General features: G+C 36.0%; 1 protein-coding gene across 1 annotated transcript in view; it reads left to right on the top strand.

The window, feature by feature from the left end:
• Positions 1-20,428, top strand: part of ASCC3 (activating signal cointegrator 1 complex subunit 3) — a 253,462-nt gene that overhangs the window by 121,686 nt on the left and 111,348 nt on the right. The window contains exon 13 of the mRNA XM_083857723.1: positions 2,344-2,478. Coding sequence (XP_083713849.1) covers positions 2,344-2,478 — 135 coding nt within the window. The remainder of the gene's footprint in view (positions 1-2,343; positions 2,479-20,428) is intronic.

Consider the following 20,428-nt stretch of genomic DNA (forward strand, 5'->3'; position numbering starts at 1 on the left):
ATCTGTTGCTCAATATCCCTAACTGTTCATTTTCAGTAGAAGTAATACCCAGATCAAGAACCACATAAAAGAATGTGTTAGAAGGATTTAGCTGTGTGAAGCCAAACAGTGTCTTGAGGCTAAAATATAGATGCTTGTTTCTTTACCACATAATTGATATCAACATTGAATTAAAAAAAAAATTATTCTTTCATCTTAGTTTCTTTGAAAGGTATGATGCAAAGTGCATGGCAAAACCTAGGCCTTCTCTCATTGAGGAGAGGTGTTTGGTAAGAGAATTGCTGAACTCAAGCATTCAAGTGACTAGCACTTTTAATAAGAAGATGGGAAGATAACTGAAAGAGTCAGCATGTTTCCCCAGAAAAATGATACAGCATTTTAAGGCTGTCATAGAGAACAGCAGTTTGAGATATGTATTTTCTGGTAGCAAAAGTTAATCCAAGGATCTTTACTCTCCAAGGCAGAAGAAATGTATTTCAAAGTACTTCAAGTACCTGATTATACAATTTTAGTAATAATAGCACACTTATCTGTGCTTTGGTGATGCACTAATATGTTGCATAAAGATTAAAACCTGGAATAGGCAACTCTTTGGGGAATGCAAGCAGTTGCTGCTGTGAATTTTAAACAAAGTTTTCAGTGAGAAGGTTTTATTTGTTTTATACTTAGCAAAAATTCTGAGGTAACCTAGCTGGAGACATTTGTTTTCTCCTTTCTTGTGTATTTTTTATTATTTAAAAGCTTTGGTTTCAGGAGAGCAGCAGCAGACGCTTTCAGCACTAGGGCTATATACACCAGAGCTGGCTTTGAACTGCAAAGTACAGATCTAATTACACAGCTTGTAACTGTGGAACCGCTTCTCTCTATTCTAAATTACTTTTTCTAACTTATTTGCATAATGTAATGCACAGAGATTTTGCCACTGAAATATAATATTCTCTGACACAGTTAGGACAGGCTAAATTAACCCTCCTAAGACTATATTGCTGTCTTACAGTATATTTGATAAATGTTTACTGACTTCATTGGGGAGAAAACATCCAGCAAGGTGTTATATGTCAATTTTTAGCTAGGACTGGTTCTTTAAAAACATGTGGTGATGTACAGAGATTACAAGATGTACAGAGATTGTTGTCTCTCCGAGTTCCTTTTTTTTTTGATCAACAATTTGCAATCACTTTAAATTTTTTCAGGTGTTGATATATGATCGTTTAATACATAAAAGTTAATTAATTCAGGTGTGAATTATTACTTTTAAAACAGTGTCAGATAAATATCAAAGAAAATTGCTGCACATCTGAAAATTAGGTGTGTATAAGAACTGTAGTAAGGCTTCTGGGTAGAGGACAGTTACACAGTGCTTGTTTGTTATTGTCTGCAAACTAAGGTCTTAGGTCTTTCTGAATGAATGATCTCTATAGTGTCAGATGTTGTCATACATGTAGACAGAAGCTTCAGATATCATAACTGAAGTTTTATCAAGTCTATACCAAGCCTCTGCTAACTAAAAGCAGAAACATGTGCTCTTTCTTGTTTATACTTGATGAATTTATTGAGATTTATTCAGTATAAGTAATAGGCAGAAGAGGAAGGGAACTCAGAGGATAAAGTGCAATGCGATCCCAATCCATCTGTCCCATTCCAGTTCTTGAAGCATATATACTGATATAAGTTGGAATATCTCTGACTGTCAAAGTTTCTGCAGCTCACAGGATTGTTTCTAGACATATGTTATGGCAGGCATTAATCAGAAAGGAATATTTTAGTTGCTTTTAGGTAAAAGACTCCAACTCTTTTTTGAGATCTCTTGACATTCTTAACAGCGTGAAAAAAAATGTAAAAACTTTTCTCTCAAACACTTTGATTAGTGTTTTCATGGCTTTTGAATATTGTATTAGTGGTCCTGCTGTTAACAGTGGTAATATTCTTGTGGACTTTTAACTGTGAGCATTGCACAGTAGTTCTCTTCTGTTTCATTGGTTGTTCTTTTCTCACATAACCAACTTGTTTCCAGATCATTTAGGATGTGTCAAATAACACAACTCTTTACATCAATATTAATCTCAGTACGTTTTTATTTATGGCCAACAATTGTTCCCTATTTTTAAAGACTTAAGAATTTTTATAAAATACATCCTCCTCAAAAGCTCTTTGAAAATATTAAATAAGATATAGGTAGGATCATCCTTTAATTGCCCTTAAGTGGCATTAGTTTTCATCAGTATGCCATGTATTAACTAGTTTTTGTCATTCCGATAGGGAATATTTTGTAATTAAAGTGTTTTCATTATTTAATTAAACCTTTTAAAATTTCTCATTGGCTCTGTTTCTTTCTGTCTAAAGGTGATGGTGTTTGTTCATGCTAGAAATGCTACAGTACGAACCGCTATGGCTCTTCGAGAAAAAGCAAAAAACAATGGTCATATTCGTCACTTCTTGTCACCCCAAGGATCAGAATATGGACAAGCTGAAAAACAGGTAAGTGAATAATTCACACTGGTAGTCTTTTCAGTCTTGGGATAGATTATTTTTTTTTGCAAGACAGTCCAGCATGGGAATAGATGCAGCATTTATGAGCTTCTGGGAAGATTTTGCTTTGAAAAGACATATGAAGTTGCTGAATTGAATGGGGGAACAGGAGGAGTAATAGTAAAGGAAAAGCAAAGTCCTGTTACTTTCAGTTTGTTAAGATAAAGCTGATAACTGTTGTGTTTTATGCAACTGGTGGTACTTGACAGTAACTTCATGTTTGCAGCTCGGGAAGGCCCTAAACCACCGGTTTCAAGGAATATGCCAGTATATCTGCTGAAAAAATAGTTCCATAACAATTCTTAGTTCTGTACTGTGTGTGGCATTTATATTTGGTGATATCAACCCTGAAGTCTAAAGACTAGAGTTAGCAGTGTCTTTGTAAAATCCCTTCAAAAATAAGGTTCTTTCTCTTTCCACAATTGATTTCTCCCCATGAACATAGAGGAGATACTTACTGTTAAAGTTTTAATGCGTATGTGAGATACCTTCTTGCACTGGCAAATATATTGATAAACTCTTCAGTGTTTTGGACCTGTGAATTAGAATCTTCTGAGGGTTTAAAGTTCTCGTGTCTGTCATTAGTTGTAATAAATATGTTACTTTATTATATACCTCTGAAGAGACTGTAAAAAGATTCATTCAGTCTTAGCAGTTATGAGCAGAGCATAGATTTTACAGTGGGTAGAATCAGATTTCTGAAACATAGAGAAATCAGGATAAATTATGTTCTTTTTGACAAGATGCTTCTGACAGCTATAATAAATATTTTAAAACTATGCTCTTATAAGTTGATGTCATTATATGTCATAAAATAGCTTATTTAAAAGCCCCTCTTTTTCTAGTAGATGCTAGTATGTGCTGCATTATAAAGAGAACATCAAACCTGAGCTTGGAGACCCCATGTTTCTACTATAAAACTAATTAATGCCCAACATTTTTTCATTAGATTTCTTAGAACAAAATCTGAAACTCTTCATTTATTAAAAATAATGTTAGTTTTTAATGGTAATACAAGGGAAAAAAAAGGCAATTGAAAATACTAGTGCTTATTTAGACAGTCAAAATTATTGCTAAAGAAATTAAGAAAAAATTTATGCTTATTTCAGCAGTGCATATTTTGTAAGAGACCTGTCAAAAAAGTATTCATCAAACTCACTGTTGTATGTCAGTGAAAACTGCTCCTGTATCTTTAATTTTACTTTTCATTAATTAATCAAATTAAATTAAAATAATTAGAAAACATATTCCTGTGTCGATGGAAACCACAAAACTGTCACAGAGAAAAGTCCTAAACCCATTTGGAATATGTATAATATGAATGTGTTTTGATGTGCTAAAATGCTTATTACTTGTGGATAAAGCAGTAGAGTTCATCTCTGAAGCAATGCATCATATGGTCTGTACTGGAAAGCACAGACAGGGAAGTGGAGGAGAAGGAATTGTGTTCTTTGTTAGGTTGATCTTTGTCTGTGCAGAGCCCCACAGTGAAACTGGACGTGTGCAGCACGTGATTGATTCAAGGTTAGAGCAGGAAGGAAGGGACAGAGATGTTCTGGTTGAGATCTGTTGTGGACTATCTGTCCAGGCAAAAGTAATGGTTATGACTTACTAGTGGATACTTGTAGGATAAGTAACAGCTGTGTTAATTACCCAATACAGCCTCACCCCTAATGAGTCACAGCTATAGCTGGGAAAGATAAGTGTGATAAAAGGGAATGGGTTAGCTGGTGAGGAGAAATCATGAAGGAGGAAGATCATAAAAGAAGAGGAACCTTCAGGAAGAAAACACATGAAGATCATAAAGAAGGAAGATCCTAGAGAGAGAAAGAATCACTGCTGTGAAATGAGTCTGTTGTTAAATCAGCCATAGCCTAGCTAAGTAAATGCCTGCATTCAGAGTCTGCAAACTAACACATACAATCCTAGTTTAGCAGGAAATAGCCAGCAGTCAGATGCTGCAAAAAAAAAAAAACCCTAGAGTAGGAGCTTGCTGCAGCCAGTGTCAGTAAATAGAGTCAGAATGGCTAAGCTGTAAAAAAGAATAAATCAGGACCCTTTTTATGCTGCGACAAACAAGAAGTCTGTGTCTTGGCTCATTTCTACCCTCTAACAAGACAGCTGCTGCAACTGGCAGAAGTCTCCTCACTTCATTTTCAGCCTTTATCTGGCATTATTCAGTCCACCCATGAGGTTCTTAAGCTGCACTTCGAGACTGCTTTTGAGTCCAACCAGGCCCCTACTTAGCTGCACAAGAATTGGTGACAACTATTTCTGTGAATGGCAAATTTCATTGTAGGGATTGAGCTCGGTATTCAGAGGAATGCTGTGATAGTAAACAGTGAGACTTAGGACTGTGGTCTTTGGAAGAGCAGAGTTTGGCTTATTTAGAGAATTACACAGTAGAATCTGCTGGGAAGCTTCCCTGAAGCAGACAAATCTCTCTGCTTTTACACTGAAGAGATGGCTTGAATAAGGAGGTGTTCACCTTCACTGAAAGCAGTGATGACTAGGAATCATGATTCAGGAAGTGAGGAAGGTAAAGAAGAAGGAGAGAGGTAAATAAAAATGAATACTTAATTTGTAAGCTTTACGTGCTATTCATAAAAAAAATAGGTTCATGTGAAATGCACTTGTTATTCTAAGCCAACTCCCAAGAGAATTTGAATTCTTATGTGGGAATACTACTCTTTTAATATGAAAATGCAAGTATCATTCTTTTTCAGGAAAAGCTGTAGACAAGATCAGTACTAATGGTACACACTTCCAAGTGTTCTTACAGAGAAACTTGAGGCATGAAAATGTAATGTGTGAAATTAGGGAATCTTTCCCAATAGAATTTTAAAAATTCTTATAAATCAGTACCTAGGAAGAGTGCAGATTAAAACCAAGTGCACTTAAAAACCAAGCTGGTGGTGATTGTCTGTGACAGCAAGAACAAGAAGTGTAATTCTTAATAACAGAACAAATTTATAAGCAGAGAAGAAGGAGGAAGTGTGAAGATCAGTGTCCGGATTCCACCTAGGACTGAGTTAATTTTTTCAGTGGCCAAGAGGGGACCTGGAGGTTATTCTGTACCAAGTCACATCATTGCTGGGGGCAGGAGGAAGGGAGTGTCTTCTGGGGAGAAGGGGTTTCTTCTGGTCATGCAGGTGCAGCAGAGTAGTCTGGTAACACCAGTTCCAGCAATCACAGGGGAATTGTTCCCCTCTTCCTTGTATCCTGTGTCATTAGTGTTGTTGCTGTTAGTTTGTTTTCTTCTCTTATTGCTGTTTCCAGTAAATTGTTGTTATCTCAACCCATGATCTTCTTTTTTGCCTCCAATTCTCCTGTGGGATGGGGAGAAGCAAGCAAGAAGTGCATGGTTTAGAGACTATCAGTGGGGAGTAGTAAGTTGAGGAGTATCACTCCTAAACTGCAACACACAGCAATGAATGAGAGGGAATTGTGCTCTCAAGAAAGGATCACATAACCTTTGTGTGTCTGTCTTGAGTCTTCCAATGGCTAAGAAGAGACAGAAGTCGTCATTCAATTCTTTGAGTGATCAGCATATGTCATATGCACGTATTAATTGCATGAATATAAATTCAGATTATTTTACTTCTTGTGCATTTAAGTATGATCTAGATATTGGGGGAAACATAATTTTTATTACTATTGTTACTATTTTATACAATTTAGATACTGCAGTATACTTAAGAACTCCTTCACGGACACACGCAAATAAATCAATAATGGGAATACTAGAGTGAAGGCCCAGTCGTACTGAAATTAGTAGCAAAACACCCCCAGTAACTTTTCCCAACATAGTTCCATTAGTCCTCTTTCAGTATCCGTTCAACAAACAAAGCTAAATTATATTCATTTTATTTACAATAAAAATTAAGTATTGCATTGATTCTGGCTCTGTTACATAATCCCTATTGTCTACAAAAGGAGTTTTCAAGATACTGAGAGAATGTGTTCTCTGTTCATCAGAAACTTGCTGTTTAAACTAATGTGAATATACTGTATTGAAACAATTATGTCACAGCATGTGTTTTTGAGGCATATTTTTATTTAGCACAATAAAGATACTAATCAAATAAGATATATAGTCTGCCAAGGCGGCAACTGTGCATAAACAGCCATCAATAATCATAAAATGAGTAATACGCTAGCAATATTTTGCTGAGCAATTAAGATTCTTACATATGAAGACTTATGGGTACACCAAAGATTTCAGTGATTAGAGCATGTGGCGGGTTGTTATTAAAACTATTACTGTTCAATCTAAATGTTCTTTTTCTTTGTTAGCAGTAAGTATTTCCAACAGAAGTAGCTTTATTAAGAGCAGGTAATGTTTGTGCATCTTACCAAAGGGCTTTACCATCATGCATTTTGTCATAGGAACTTTCAGTGCCAATGTTTTTAAAGATTTCAAAGTGTAACAGATAAAGACACGAGGCACAGTGAAGTCAAGCTGGGTATAAAGAAGTTGGTTATTTTCCTTAACTTTCTGCTTTCTTTCCAATAACCCATCCTGGAATTAAACATCAGAGGCTGGAATAGCTCTGTCTGAATCCAGTACAATGCACATCTACATTCAGGTAGCCTGAAAGTGTAGAAGTTTTCCCCTTCAGTGGTAGTTCAAATGCTGGAGAGGTTTACTGGCTAAGGTACAAACTTCAGTACCACATAGGTGTTCACAGAGTGCCTACATTTACAGGCTTCAGTGACTGTCATCAGGAATTGTATTTGTACACTTTCCTACCATTAGAATCGTTAGAAAGAAAAGAAAATGTTGTTGCAGACAACTGTGGTTCTAAACAGAACAAGTCAGAGTTGTAGAAATACTGCAGGGACACACTAATGGATTCATAGTTTTTTTGTACAAGAAGGACCAGCTGTTGTGAAATGTTTATAATGTGATGTAGGGAATTGAACAAGGCACAAAATTCTGTTTGAGCTCCACTAACAATTTCTAAAATGTTTATAGACTTGACATGTGTAATTCTTCATGTCTGAATTGGCCTGCCTAGTGCTCTAGACCCAGAATCTTATGCTAGTTCTCTTCACTGATGTAATTTCTTTCCCCGAGAAAGTTTTTATTCATTTAAATTTAAAATTACTGTTGTTAGAGGTAGATCAAGCTACTCAAAGTCTTTCAGTGGCAAACTTACAGTGGCAAAGAGATTATACTGAGAAGAGCATTCACACTTCTCTTCCTTCGGCATTTGCTCTTCAGAGAAACTGTTGCTCTAGACAAACTGTGTTTCTGACTTGGCACATCAGTGCTTGCACCTTATACTGTAAATCAGATACATCTTATGCAATAAGTTTGGTATTAACACAATAAAACATGACTTCTAAGAGCTTTTCTGGGTTTTTTTTTTAATCTATTCTCCAAACATGACCTGGTTTCTTTGTTCCTGATCCCTCCAAGCTCATCTGTAAGGTGAGCCAAGGGGCAGTGTGGAACTGATCTGTCCTTGCAAGCACTTACCACTCCTTCAGAGTGTTTCTGATTTTCAAACTATACTTTTAATCAGCATGTTCATGTTTTAAGTGTTTGATCACTGGTACAGATATTAAATATCCATAGGTCAAACTGCATCTCTGAAGAACCTCATCGACATTCTGTCATGTGAAAGTTCCTATATACAATTAATCTCTTTGATCATCATTGCCTGATTTTAATATCTTTAATAAATGAAATTCATTTTATATAGTACTTAATTCCCAATGCCACACTATATAAATGAAATTTCTGACAGAAGCCTAACTGTATTATATCAGTGTTGTGTGATGCAGAATGATTAATCTAAGCTTCATAATGATAATACCATGTTTGTCTGACAAGAGCTATCTTGTATAAATGGATGTTTATTGGCACTGTTCCCAAATTTAGCAAGCTACAGGCCATTCAGTCTTGCCGTTTCATTTGACATGAAATTTAGCAATACCTGGCAGAGAATAATCTTGATAAAGTAATACAGTCCTTATTTTGTATTCTGTATGCAGTTTTTGCTGTAATGGATGAATAACATACTTAGAACCATCTGAAATCCAGTGTATGACTTACAAAAATAAGTAATACTCAAATTGTGCATGTTCTAGTCTAGACACAGCAAATGGAAGTGAAGGCTGCTTCACAGGATGAACAAAAAAAAGAAAAGTTAAAAGCATTGTATTATTTACTGACCTTAAAAATCTGAAAGCAATTACTAATCCTCTTAATTATCTGTCAGATTTTTTAAACTATTAGAAATTAATTTTTAGAGAACATTCATCAAATATTTAAAGTGTAATCATTTGTCTGACATTTAATTATTTCAGAGCAATCCTCATTTTATTTTTGTTTTACTAATAACATATCTAATATTTGATATGCCATTAAAAAAACTATAAAAATAAAATGAGGATATGTATTCAAATACATTAGGCTGTAATAAATGTCAAGCATATATTGAAGTTTCCTATTTGTTTTATAATTACTATATTTTTTAACTTTTGAAAAGTACTTACTAATTATCTCTCAGAGAAGGGAATGAAGCTCTCTGTATTTCTTTCATGGGATATTTTATTCAGTAGTGCTGCTTGAAGATCAGAGACAAAATTGGTGATAAGTTGTGGTCCTAACGATTCACACATTAAAGAAAAATGTGTTCTGTATAGAGCGATTCCCCTGTTTTAATAAATCCTGAGCTGTGGAATTTAGCAATGTTATTCAGATGGACACTTAGATTTTGGGAAGGACTTTTTACAGAGGGGTGTATTGTGAGCATTAGAAAAATGTTGTTCAGATTTTTTAGCAGTATTCCTAGGATATTAAAGTTAAACGTTAACTGTTGTAAACCGAAATAAAAAGTTGACAAGAACAATAGATTTCTTTTTGCTTTTGCTTTTCCTAACTTTTAAAAAGGAAAACCACTTGAAGTTTGATGTATATTTCTGTTATTATAGTAGTTACTTTTTTACGTGTCATTTTAGAAATTGTATTTCCATAGCTTTAAGTTTGTAGTTCTATTTTCAGTTTGATCCTCTGTGTAGTCCTGTATATTGTTTACAGTCTGCTGGAATTTTCTAGTGGTTTTATTATGAATCAGAAGGTATAAAATATATGGTATAGATTGAATTCTCTTATCAATTATATTTCTGAAAATCAGTCTCTTATCCAAGGATTTCAGACTTCTTGTCTTGTCTCAGGCTCTGATAATTACAGCACTGATGTAACATGTAACAGTCTTCTGCTATCCTGTGAAAAAATAAAATGGACTTTCCCTCCCCAAATCTATGGGCTTGATCATATATTCTGTTTTATCTATCATGAGTGTCAACTTGATATGCAACAATCCTTAGTTTCATCCTGTTTATCACTGGAAAGCCACCTCATGAATATTTGTTCTACTTCCAGAAGCTGCACCTCATTAGTAATGGATCTTCTAGAAGAAAAATGGGTTAGCAAACCTTTTTCTAGAATGATCTCTGAGGTTGCAAATACAGCTGACAGGGGTGCTGATGTTTTTCTTCAAGGAACTACTAAAAGACGTTTTATGCTTTTGTACAGAACTTCTCAGCTATTTCAGAGTTATTCGGGTTAAAATCAGTAATGGATTTAACCACTGTAAATATAAGATTTAATGCCTTTTCTTACTAATCCTCCATGAAAATGCTCTGATAAACTCTGGGATAATGTGTTGCCTATAGCATCCCCTTGCATTCTTGACAAAATTTCCTATTAAATACTAAATGTGTTTAGTAAGATCATGTGAAACTGTTGTCATATTTATAACATGATTAAACTTCTCTCCTTAAATGAAGTCTACCACAGTTTCCTGCAAGGTAGTGCAGACTTTGCATTCAGTAAATTCAGACCTTAAGATAAAGAAATTTGTTTAAATGTCTTATTAGTGCTTCAAAATATAAAAACTGAAATTCAAAGTTATACTATTTAAAAGAACACATTTAATAGGTAATTCTCTTTAAATATAAGATTTGTTTTAAATGACAGATTAAAATATACTTCTTTCTCTGTGGGATATGGGAAGAATATTAAGCCAATAGAGGTTCCTTGATGTCAGGCTATGAATTGCTTACTGTAATGAGTAGTTCTAACAAGTTATTTGGTTGTTGCTGCAGTTACAGGAGTTTGCACAGTCAGTAGCAGCATATGTGGGGTTTTTTTTCTTTTAAAATCAGCCTAAATGTTGGTATTACTATAAAACTAACTGGTTTAAATAATTGAATGTATTACAGAATCACAGAATCACAGAATATGTAGGTTGGAAGAGACCTTCAAGATCATTGAGTCCAACCCAGCCCTAACACTTTAACTAGGTCATGGTATCAAGTGCTACATCCAGTTTCCTTTTAAACACATCCAGGGATGGTGACTCCACCACCTCCCCGGGCAGACTATTCCAATATTTAATCACTCTTTCTGTGAAAAACTTCTTCTTAATATCCAACCTATATTTCCCTTGACGCAGCTGAAGACTGTGTCCTCTCATTCTGTCAGTTGCTGCCTGGAGAAAGAGACCAAACCTGACTACAACTACCCTTCAGGAAGTTGTAAGAGTGATAAGGTCACCTCTGAATCTCTTTTTCTCCAGGATAAACAACCCCAGCTCCCTCAGTCGTTCTTCATATGGCTTGTTTTCCAGTCCCTTCACCAGCTTTGTTGCCCTTCTCTGGACATGTTCAAGCATCTCAATGTCCTTCCTAAACTGAGGGCCCAGAACTGGACACAGCATTCAAAGTATGGCCTCACCAGTGCCCAGTACAGGGGAAGAATGACCTCCCTGCTCCTGCTGGCCACACTATTCCTGATACAGGCCAGGATGCCATTGGCCCTCTTGGCCACCTGGGCACACTGCTGGCTCATGTTCAGCTGCTGTCACCAGTGCCCCCAGGTCCCTTTCTGCCTGGGCACTGTCCAGCCACACTGTCCCCAGTCTATAACGCTGCAGGAGGTTATTGTGGCCAAAGTGCAGGACTCGACACTTGGACTCATTAAACTTCATTTTGTTGGACTCCGCCCATTGATTCAACCATTCCAGATCTCCCTGCAGAACCCTCCTATCTTCCAAGCAGTCGACACACGCTCCCAGCTTTGTGGCATCCACAAATTCACTAATGAACGATTCAATACCCTCATCCATGTCATCAGTGAAAATATTGAACTGAGCTGGTCCCAGCAGAGACCCCTGAGGAACACCACTGGTGACTGGCCACCAACTGGATACAGCACCACTCACCACCACTCTCTGGGCCCAGACATGCAGCCAGTTCCTAACCCAGCAAAGAGTGCTCCTGTCCAAGCCCCAGGCTGCCAGCTTTTCCAGGAGTGTGCTGTGGGAGACAGTATCAAAAGCCTTGCTAAAGTCCAAATAGACGACATCCACAGCCCTTCCTGCATCCACCAGGCGGGTAACGTGGTCATAAAAGGAGATCAGGTTGGTCAAACATGACCTACCTCTCCTAAACCCATGCTGGCTCAGCCTGAGACCCTGGCCATCCTGTAGGTGCTGCATGATGACACTCAGTGTAAACTGTTCCATTATCTTGCCAGGTACTGAGGTCAGACTGACAGGTCTATAATTACTGGGATCCTCCTTCCCACCCTTTTTGTGAATGGGTGTCACATTGGCCAGTTTCCAATCTTCCAGAACCTCACCAGTGAGCCAGGACTGATTGTAAATGATGGAGAGTGGCTTTGCAAGCTCATCTGCCAGCTCCCTCATCACCCTGGGATGGATCCCATCTGGGCCCATAGATTTATGAGTGTCCAAGCATCTCAGCTGCTCTCTGATTGCCTCCTCTTGGATAATGGGGGGACCATTCTGTTCCCTGACACCATCTACCAGCCCAGGAGGACAGGCAAGTTGTCCTCCCACTGAAAACTGAGGCAAAGAAGGCATTAAGCACTTCTGCCTTCTCCTCATCAGCAGTTACTAAGTTCCATTCCTTATCCAATAGAGAGCAAAGGTTAGCCTTACCTTTCCTTTTACCATTAATGTATTTATAGAAACACTTTTTATTGTCCTTTACAGAAGTTGCCATTTTGAGTTCAAACTGAGCTTTGGCCTCTCTAATTTTTTTCCTACATTCTCTAACAGCCCCCTTAAATACTTCCTGAGGGACCTGGCCCTCCTTCCAAAAATGATACATCCTCTTTTTATTCCTGAGTTCATCCAAAATCTCCTTGCTTATCCAGGCTGGGCGTTTGCCTCGTCGACTGGTCTTCCGGCACACAGGGACAGTCTGTTCCTGTGCCCTCAAAAACTCTGTTTTGAAGAGCACCCAGCTTTCTTGAACTCTGTTGTTTTTAAGGGCTTCTTCCCAAGGAACTCTCTGAGTAAGTCTTTTAAAAACGCCAAAGTTTGCCCTCTGGAAGTCCATTGTAAAAGTCTTATTGATGTACTTCCTGATTTCACCAATTATCGAGAACTCTATAATTTCATGATCGCTCTGCCCCAGTCCTCCAACCACCACATCTCCCACCAGCCCATCTCTATTTGTGAACAACAGATCCAACATAGTCTCTCCCCTGGTGGGCTCACCTACCAGCTGTGACAAAAAGTTATCATCCATGCACTCTAAAAATTTCCTGGACTGTCTCTTTTCTGCTGTATTAAGTTCCCAGCAGATGTCTGGCAGGTTGAAGTCACCTACAAGAACAAGGGCTGATGATCCTGAAACATTCTCCAGCTATTAAAGGTTTAATACTTTTTCCTGCTTCCCTGTGCATTCTTAGCCATTTCTTATTCTTACATAAGCATTTGTGATCGGTTTGTCTTTCCTGAAATTTTCACTTCTTTCTGAAAGAGAAAAGCCATGCAACATTCCTTTTTCCTTTGACTGTGAAAAATCTTCTTCAGTTAGCTGCTAGGATGCTTTACCATGTAATCCAGATCAGAAAATTTGCTATGTCTTTTCCCAGTAGTTATTAATTGATAGCTTCCCTGGATTAGAGGATTTCAACTTGAAATCTCATTCATTGTATCAAGTATATTTGGATATCAAATAGGTATGCTAATGGTAAAGAAACAAATTACAAACTTCTGAGACATTTGGGGGGGGAAGCAAAAACAAAACCAGTATGATTGTTTTAATATTCACAAGTTTAGGGACCAAGACTGCACTCTCTGTACTTCAGCAGCACAGCCTACTACCCACTTTTCATTTTTGCCAGCGTTTATTTTCACTATGTGTAATCAAGTTCAGGTGTATATTAAAAATATGTGAGGTGTCTTGAGAGGATAAAGCTCCCTTTTCTTCATTTTGTTCTGTCATTTAACAGGTTCAAAGGCAGGCAATATCTGGTTAATGGTGAGCACTCCAGCAAGAAGAAATTATAAATAATATTCAAATCAGCATAAGTGCTCTCTGCCCTTGCCCCTTTTCAGCCCAAAGAGCTTGGTTGGTTCAGCCAGTTTGCAGCTGCTTTCAATCCCTAGGGATTGTTCTAGAGAGGGAAAAAAAAAAGCACCTTAATTTACTACTGACCCCTAGGTCTTGCTTCCTTTTCCAAAATGTGCCCAATTAGTTCTAGTTTACAGTGTGTAACCTTATGCAATATGCTCACAGTGAGACTGTAGACTGCAAGTTTTCAGCCACCTTTTCTGTATAAGATGCACCAAATCATACTGACAAATGATTCTGATCACATGCAGTTTTAGTACCTTTGTATAGGAATCATATGCTGACTAGAAAACAGTGTTTAAAGAGGTCTTGTCTACTTAGAAATTCATTTGTCAGGAAACAGTGTAGGTACAGTAATTATTAGTAATGAAGAGTAATGATTGAACAGTTAATAACAATTTGAAGGGTTTCTGCATTATACGCTGACAGTCAATGCTGCTTGTTGATCAGTTGTACTTTGTATTTCATGGTGATTATATTGTCCTCCAGCAAGCTTGATGCTGTTCAGTAATTGACATTCTTTTAGAAAACATATGTGATTTCTTCTAGAGTAAATAAAGGAAGAAATTCTGCAAGATCCGGTGAATTGTATTTGATTTTAGGTTTTGTTCTAGTATCACATTTGACTTATAAAGGTTCATCACTAAGTACTGTTCTTCAGGATTGTAAATGAAGGATGCAGTGCGTTGTTTTTTTTAAGTGTTGGTGACTGCTTTAAAGATTCAGGCCATCAGAGAACACCCTTTGTAGTTGCCTTTACTGAAATAAAATTCAGAACAAAGCATGTAGTTCACAGTTATTCTGTAGAATAAATATATGTTCTTTCTTCTAGAATTGCTTGATGTTTTTCCTTCAGAGTGTCACTGTTAACTGACTGTGTCCCTTTTGCTCCCTGAGGATTCATGTAAATTTTTTTTATGTTGTAAAACAGTGAATGTATAGGATATCGTTGAACTGTACTTTTTTAAAAAAAGTAAGGGTTTTACCCATTATAATTGAAAAATACGTGTTCATAGTCATCTAAGTTGACAGAAAATACTGCAATTTTGGAAACTATCTCACACTGTCTCTTTAAAAACATAATTAGAATCAGGGCAAGTACATAGATTCACCAAGGTATATTTAGATGCTTGATTCAGTTTTTCATTTAGAAAACATGATTTTATGAGAAAATAGAGAAAAATATTAAATTTCAGTTCACATTTTGAATTCATTTATTTTCAAAATAATAAAGCTTTTCAAATATTAGTTTCATTATGGTTTGATGGAATTGTGTAGATACATATGTTAACTATTTCAGCTGTCATCCACTTTCTACTTCCAACACCTCCAAATACCATCACGTAGACAAATTTCATTGGGCTTTTTAACTACTCCTTTAGTTTGTTCGCACAAGATACAGAGTTGATCAGAACTGGACAGATGTGTTTTTGCACTGAAGCTGGCAATGATATCTAATTAAGATGAACTGGGAAATAATGAGTAAAATGGGCACACACTTCTAAGACTTTTAAATGAAAGAGTAATTAGAAGAAATCATAAAGGGGGAGTGATTTCAATTGGATCCACATTCCAGTAATTCCACATGCTGAGAGCCAGAGGTGCTTTGGAGAAAACAAAATAAGTTGAAGTAATAAAACATTCTTCTGGAAAGTTGTGGCAATTTATTTTTAGAGAACTGCCAAATATTTATTGCCATTTATTTCTTTCTGTAGTCTTAAATTTTATTGCATGTATAGTCAGTCTCTGGTTTTTATATCTTTTGTATCTTTTATGGAAGTCTTGGTATCTGCAAGATTAGTTGTACCTTCTTTTATCTTGGTTGTTTTGAATTCATCTTAAGATCCTTTGAACTGGAATTTTGAAAGTCAGACAAGAATCATAATAATCCCTGCTTGCTGGGAATCATTGTGTTGGAGGAAAGCATTTTGCTGTATAGAGCCACAAACTGAACTGCTACTCTTTATTTAGAATGTACAGATACAATTGCATGTCTCCTTTATCAAAGTAGAGTTAGAATTTTGCCTAAATTTGCCAAATCTCTTTTAAACAACTCAATTATTTCAGAAACTTTTTTATTGTTGCATCAAAACCAACAGAAACTGATCATAGAGCATTTCCCAAAAAACATAAAAATCTGAAAACCAGCATTTTGATCCCACAACTGAGATTTTTTTGAATGAACAGCATATAAATATGCATTTGGATATGTCTTTCTTCATATACGATGTTGTAATTTTTGGCTTATTGGAGTAAAAAACTAGAACTAGAAATTATGTATTATGCTAATGGGAACTAGACAAACATCATCATGTTTTTGACAAGTGTGGAGTATACGCAAGCTGGGCATGAACTATAATGAAAACTTGCAGTTGACAAAATTAGGCTTACTGTGTATTGTGAAATGAAAATAAAATTGCTAAAAATATGGAAGGCAGATTTGGAAGTATATAGTTTGTGAGAAGATGCTGGAAGAGTGCATATAGGAAGACGACAGTATTAGAAGACTTGTGAATTTCAGTGCTGAACTATAAATTCTTTAAAAAATTAATGTTCCCCATTCCACCTATCAGACCTTCATCTCTGGACAATAACAGTGCAAGGAGATAATTACTTTTAGCCAGCAAGGCTAAAAAATGGAAAATCTTTAAATTTTTAGAACTTGAGAAGCATTAGAACATTGAAACATGTTTGAAGCATTACTGAAAACAGTTTTTTGTATGTAAATTTTCCTATATTGTGATGGTTTGCTGCCTCTGGGAAAAAAATACAGAAGAGATTCCAAAATTTTTTGCACTGCTCATCTGGTGAGTCTTTTCAGTGACAGAAGACAGAAATTGTGAAAATGTGAGCCACTGAAATGGATGTGAACATACGCCAGCCAGCAAATTCCTTAAATAGGGGAAGATTTTGATGAAGCTTAGCAAGGATTCTAAAAAAAAAAAAATTAACAAATTGTCCATGTTTCCTGGTAGATACAACAAGACTAAAACGAAGATGAAGTCTTCATAGCTAAAACCAAGTTAAAAAAAAAAAAAAAAAAAAAAAAAAAAGATACTTTTCCCTAACAATCAAAAAATATCTTCACACAAGGAAAATAAATACTTGTTACCTGGGGAAAGTTGTTACATGTACAGCTGCTGACTGCCTGAACTCAGCGAGACCTGAAATAATCCACTCTGCACACCAGCAAAATATTTGTGACAGAAGAGCTTGCAGCATCTTGGTTCTTTGAGGGGTAGTGTTTGCTGGTTGCTGTTCAGTTTTTACTTCTAGTAGATTTTTTTCCCAAATAAGGAAATATAAGATCTTATCTATATGAATATAAATCTTGACCAGCATTTTTTAAGAAGCCTTGTTGATTTCTGCTACTTGGAGGGTCTGTCCTTTATTGGGGATATTGTATGATCTGTGAGTGCTAACACTATGAGATGAAACTTGAATTTGCTGTCATTATTGCTGTGTTTAAGGTTATGAGCTCTAGTTAGTAATTAATGTGCTAGGGATTCCTCTTTGTCTTTTTTTCTTTTTCTAAGACAAAAACTGTGACTTGCACATTTAGAAGTTATAAAATATTGAGAACTGCTGACAAAATGCTAAAATCCTAGTACAGGAGGTTAAACCCTGAGGTTCTTGAATTCGCAGTACCAAAAGCATTGCAAAAGCTTTTCAAAACTCTGTGTAATAATAATAATAATAAAAGCTGGGGAATCAAAGGCCATTATATCAAGGACGAAAAATGCTGCACATTTTCTTTTTCTGAGGGTACCTCTGGCTTTGATATGCATGAATTTTGTAATCAAATATAGAATTCTAGGGCAAAGTCTTTGATTCTACTGATCACTTTTTCCAAGTATTGTGCTCTGTATGTTTATCAAGGACAACAATGAGAAATCTGAAGTGTTTGAAACTGTTAATATTGTATTTCCCTGCTTTCGTTTAAACTGTAGTATTGCTGAATAATTGAACAGAGTTTACAGTTGAAGGATCTCATTGGAAAACATACTAAAACTAATGGAAAATAGTCTGTTGGCTTTGGAGTAAGCCCTGAGGACACAACTTAATACAGCACAAAATAGTGTTTCATAGAGAAAACACAGCACAGTGTTTAACTTTTTGCAGATGTGGATATTCTGCAAGCTTCTGGAACTGAAAGCAATAAGAAAATGCAAATTTGTCCAATGAATCAGGGATTTAAAACACTTATATAGATATACCAGTCTTGCTTATAATTCTCTTAAAGATCCCTTACGCTCAGAAATTATTTTCTGGGCTTTTGTTCGATTGTTATAGCTTAGTTTAAAAGTGTTTGCATTGCCTTGTAACATTGAAAACGTACCCAGTTTCTTCCTCCATTGGCCTGTAGTTACAAAACAGCTGTAATAGTTATTTTCAGTTATTTCCTTAGGTTTTGTCCCTCTGAGAGGGCATATTCCTTTAAGTAACCACCAAGATCCCTTGTCTAAGGAAAATATCCAAGATGATTGTCCTAAGAGATTCCTGTAGTTTTCGGAGCACAATACAGGTCTACAATTCTTTCATTCACATATTTACTGAGTACTGTTGGAGTTGGCAGTCATAGCCCTAGTTATTAATTTTTCCTACCTGCTCCAGTTTCTTTACATTTCAGATTTTCACACTTGCGAGGAAATCAAATATTGAATGAAAACAGATATTTTCATTACAAAATTAAAGGCTGAAAGATTGCCAGAAAACCCCACAACTAATTACCCACAACCCACAATTAATAAGCCTGTAAAAGGAAAAATAAAGTGATAGTTAACAACCTAAAGAATATAGCTAGAGCATATCAGAAGAAAACAGGCTCTATAAGATGCTGTCCATGTACAAATTCGAGTTTTGGGTAGAAGCTTCATAGTTTTCATCATGAAATAGAACTAGTATTGGTAAATACTTGAGAACTAATTTAATCAAAAGCAGTATATAAGGTTATTTCAGTTGTGTATATGTGAATTCCAACTATCAAAAAGGCCTCAGCTTTGGGAGAAATACTTGACTACAGGAAAATGATGCTGTTATAGATTGAGCCTAGAAACCTCTTTGCTGGGATTTAAGATATCTCCAAATATTTTCCTAGAGTGGAAATAAATGTGTCCTGAAATAAGGGAGGTGAAAGATGTCAGTTAGAGTTTTAAGAAAACAATGGAAATCAAGATTTTTATTTCATTTTTTGAGTCATAGTTTTTAATCCTGAGTATTGAGAGCCACCTTGTGGCTCTACCTTTTAATGCACATAGATGATGCTGATATTATGGTCGGTAAAGGCCCTTTTGTTTCACTTCTGAGCATTTTAATGACTGAGAATTAAAAGACATTCAACTTCCAGGCATTTGCCTCAGGTGCAGCTCTCTTCTTGACCTGAAATATGGGTTCTTTACATTTGTATGAAATTTCTAAGATTATTTTTTTTCTTATTCCCTTCTTTAGTCTTCCCTTTTTCTCTTCTTGCATCCATTAATAGATGATACATATTTATGTGTAGCAGTATAATACAGACTGCATTCACTTTTTCTTAAAAGATATAAAATTTCTTGAACAATGTATATTTTAGGAAGCTTAAAAATTTGACAGTTTTAAGCATTTATTTCTCTAGGAAAAATCAATATCTATGTCTTTCAAATTTGTGTTTCTCCTTATAAAATACATGTATAAAATTAGCTTTAGGCATCAGAAAAGGGATTAGTTGGAGAAAATACATGAGGATTAATTGATTAAACTTGAACACAGATTTGCCAAATGGCTTTATGAGTTTGTCTTTTTCTGAGGGAGAAATGTCAGCGTTTTTTCAACTGTAAAGGGGCCGATGTAAATATGGGAGTTCATCAGTTAAATCTCGATTTCCTTCAGTTCAGTTTTCTGTTCTGTAATATAAATTATATACTGTGTTTAATGGTGGAGGTTGAAAGAGGGCCAGTACTCTAGAAAGCATTTTCTTTTGGCATTTTAGGGGGCTAGGAGTGAAATTCCTCATAAAGTTTTTATTTACTTCTGGTATTAATGGAAATCTCTTTTTCCCCTATGACTGAATTTATACTCAGGAATTTCAGACAACTTTGGGATTTCACAGTCAGCTCATTTTATCAAATGCAAAAAATACTGGAATTTTGCTCTCAAACTAAAAATTAAACCAATAGCTGTAGAGAATTGCACAGATAAGAAAAAAATCACTTTACATCTCCCATTATTTTTCTTTTTAGGGAAAAATTAAGATTAACTAGGCATTTAATCCCATTATTTGTCTGACCAGAGTTTGGGGGCATTTCAGTTGGAGTATGATCTGACTAGCTTTGTCACATGGAGAAAAACTGGTTTTTGTCATACTTCAAGTAGCACTATGATCTGTACTAAGTCTGGTGATGCCAGACTGAATTTGTGCTTCTGTTGGTCCATCGCAAAGGAAGGGCTATAGGAATGTAATTTTGGGGTTGCATAATTACGTTTGGGGGTTGTAACAAGTCTAAAGTGAGTTTGT

This window comes from Zosterops lateralis (assembly GCF_965231275.1).
Source record: "Zosterops lateralis genome assembly, chromosome: 3".
Taxonomy (NCBI): Eukaryota; Metazoa; Chordata; class Aves; order Passeriformes; family Zosteropidae; genus Zosterops; species Zosterops lateralis.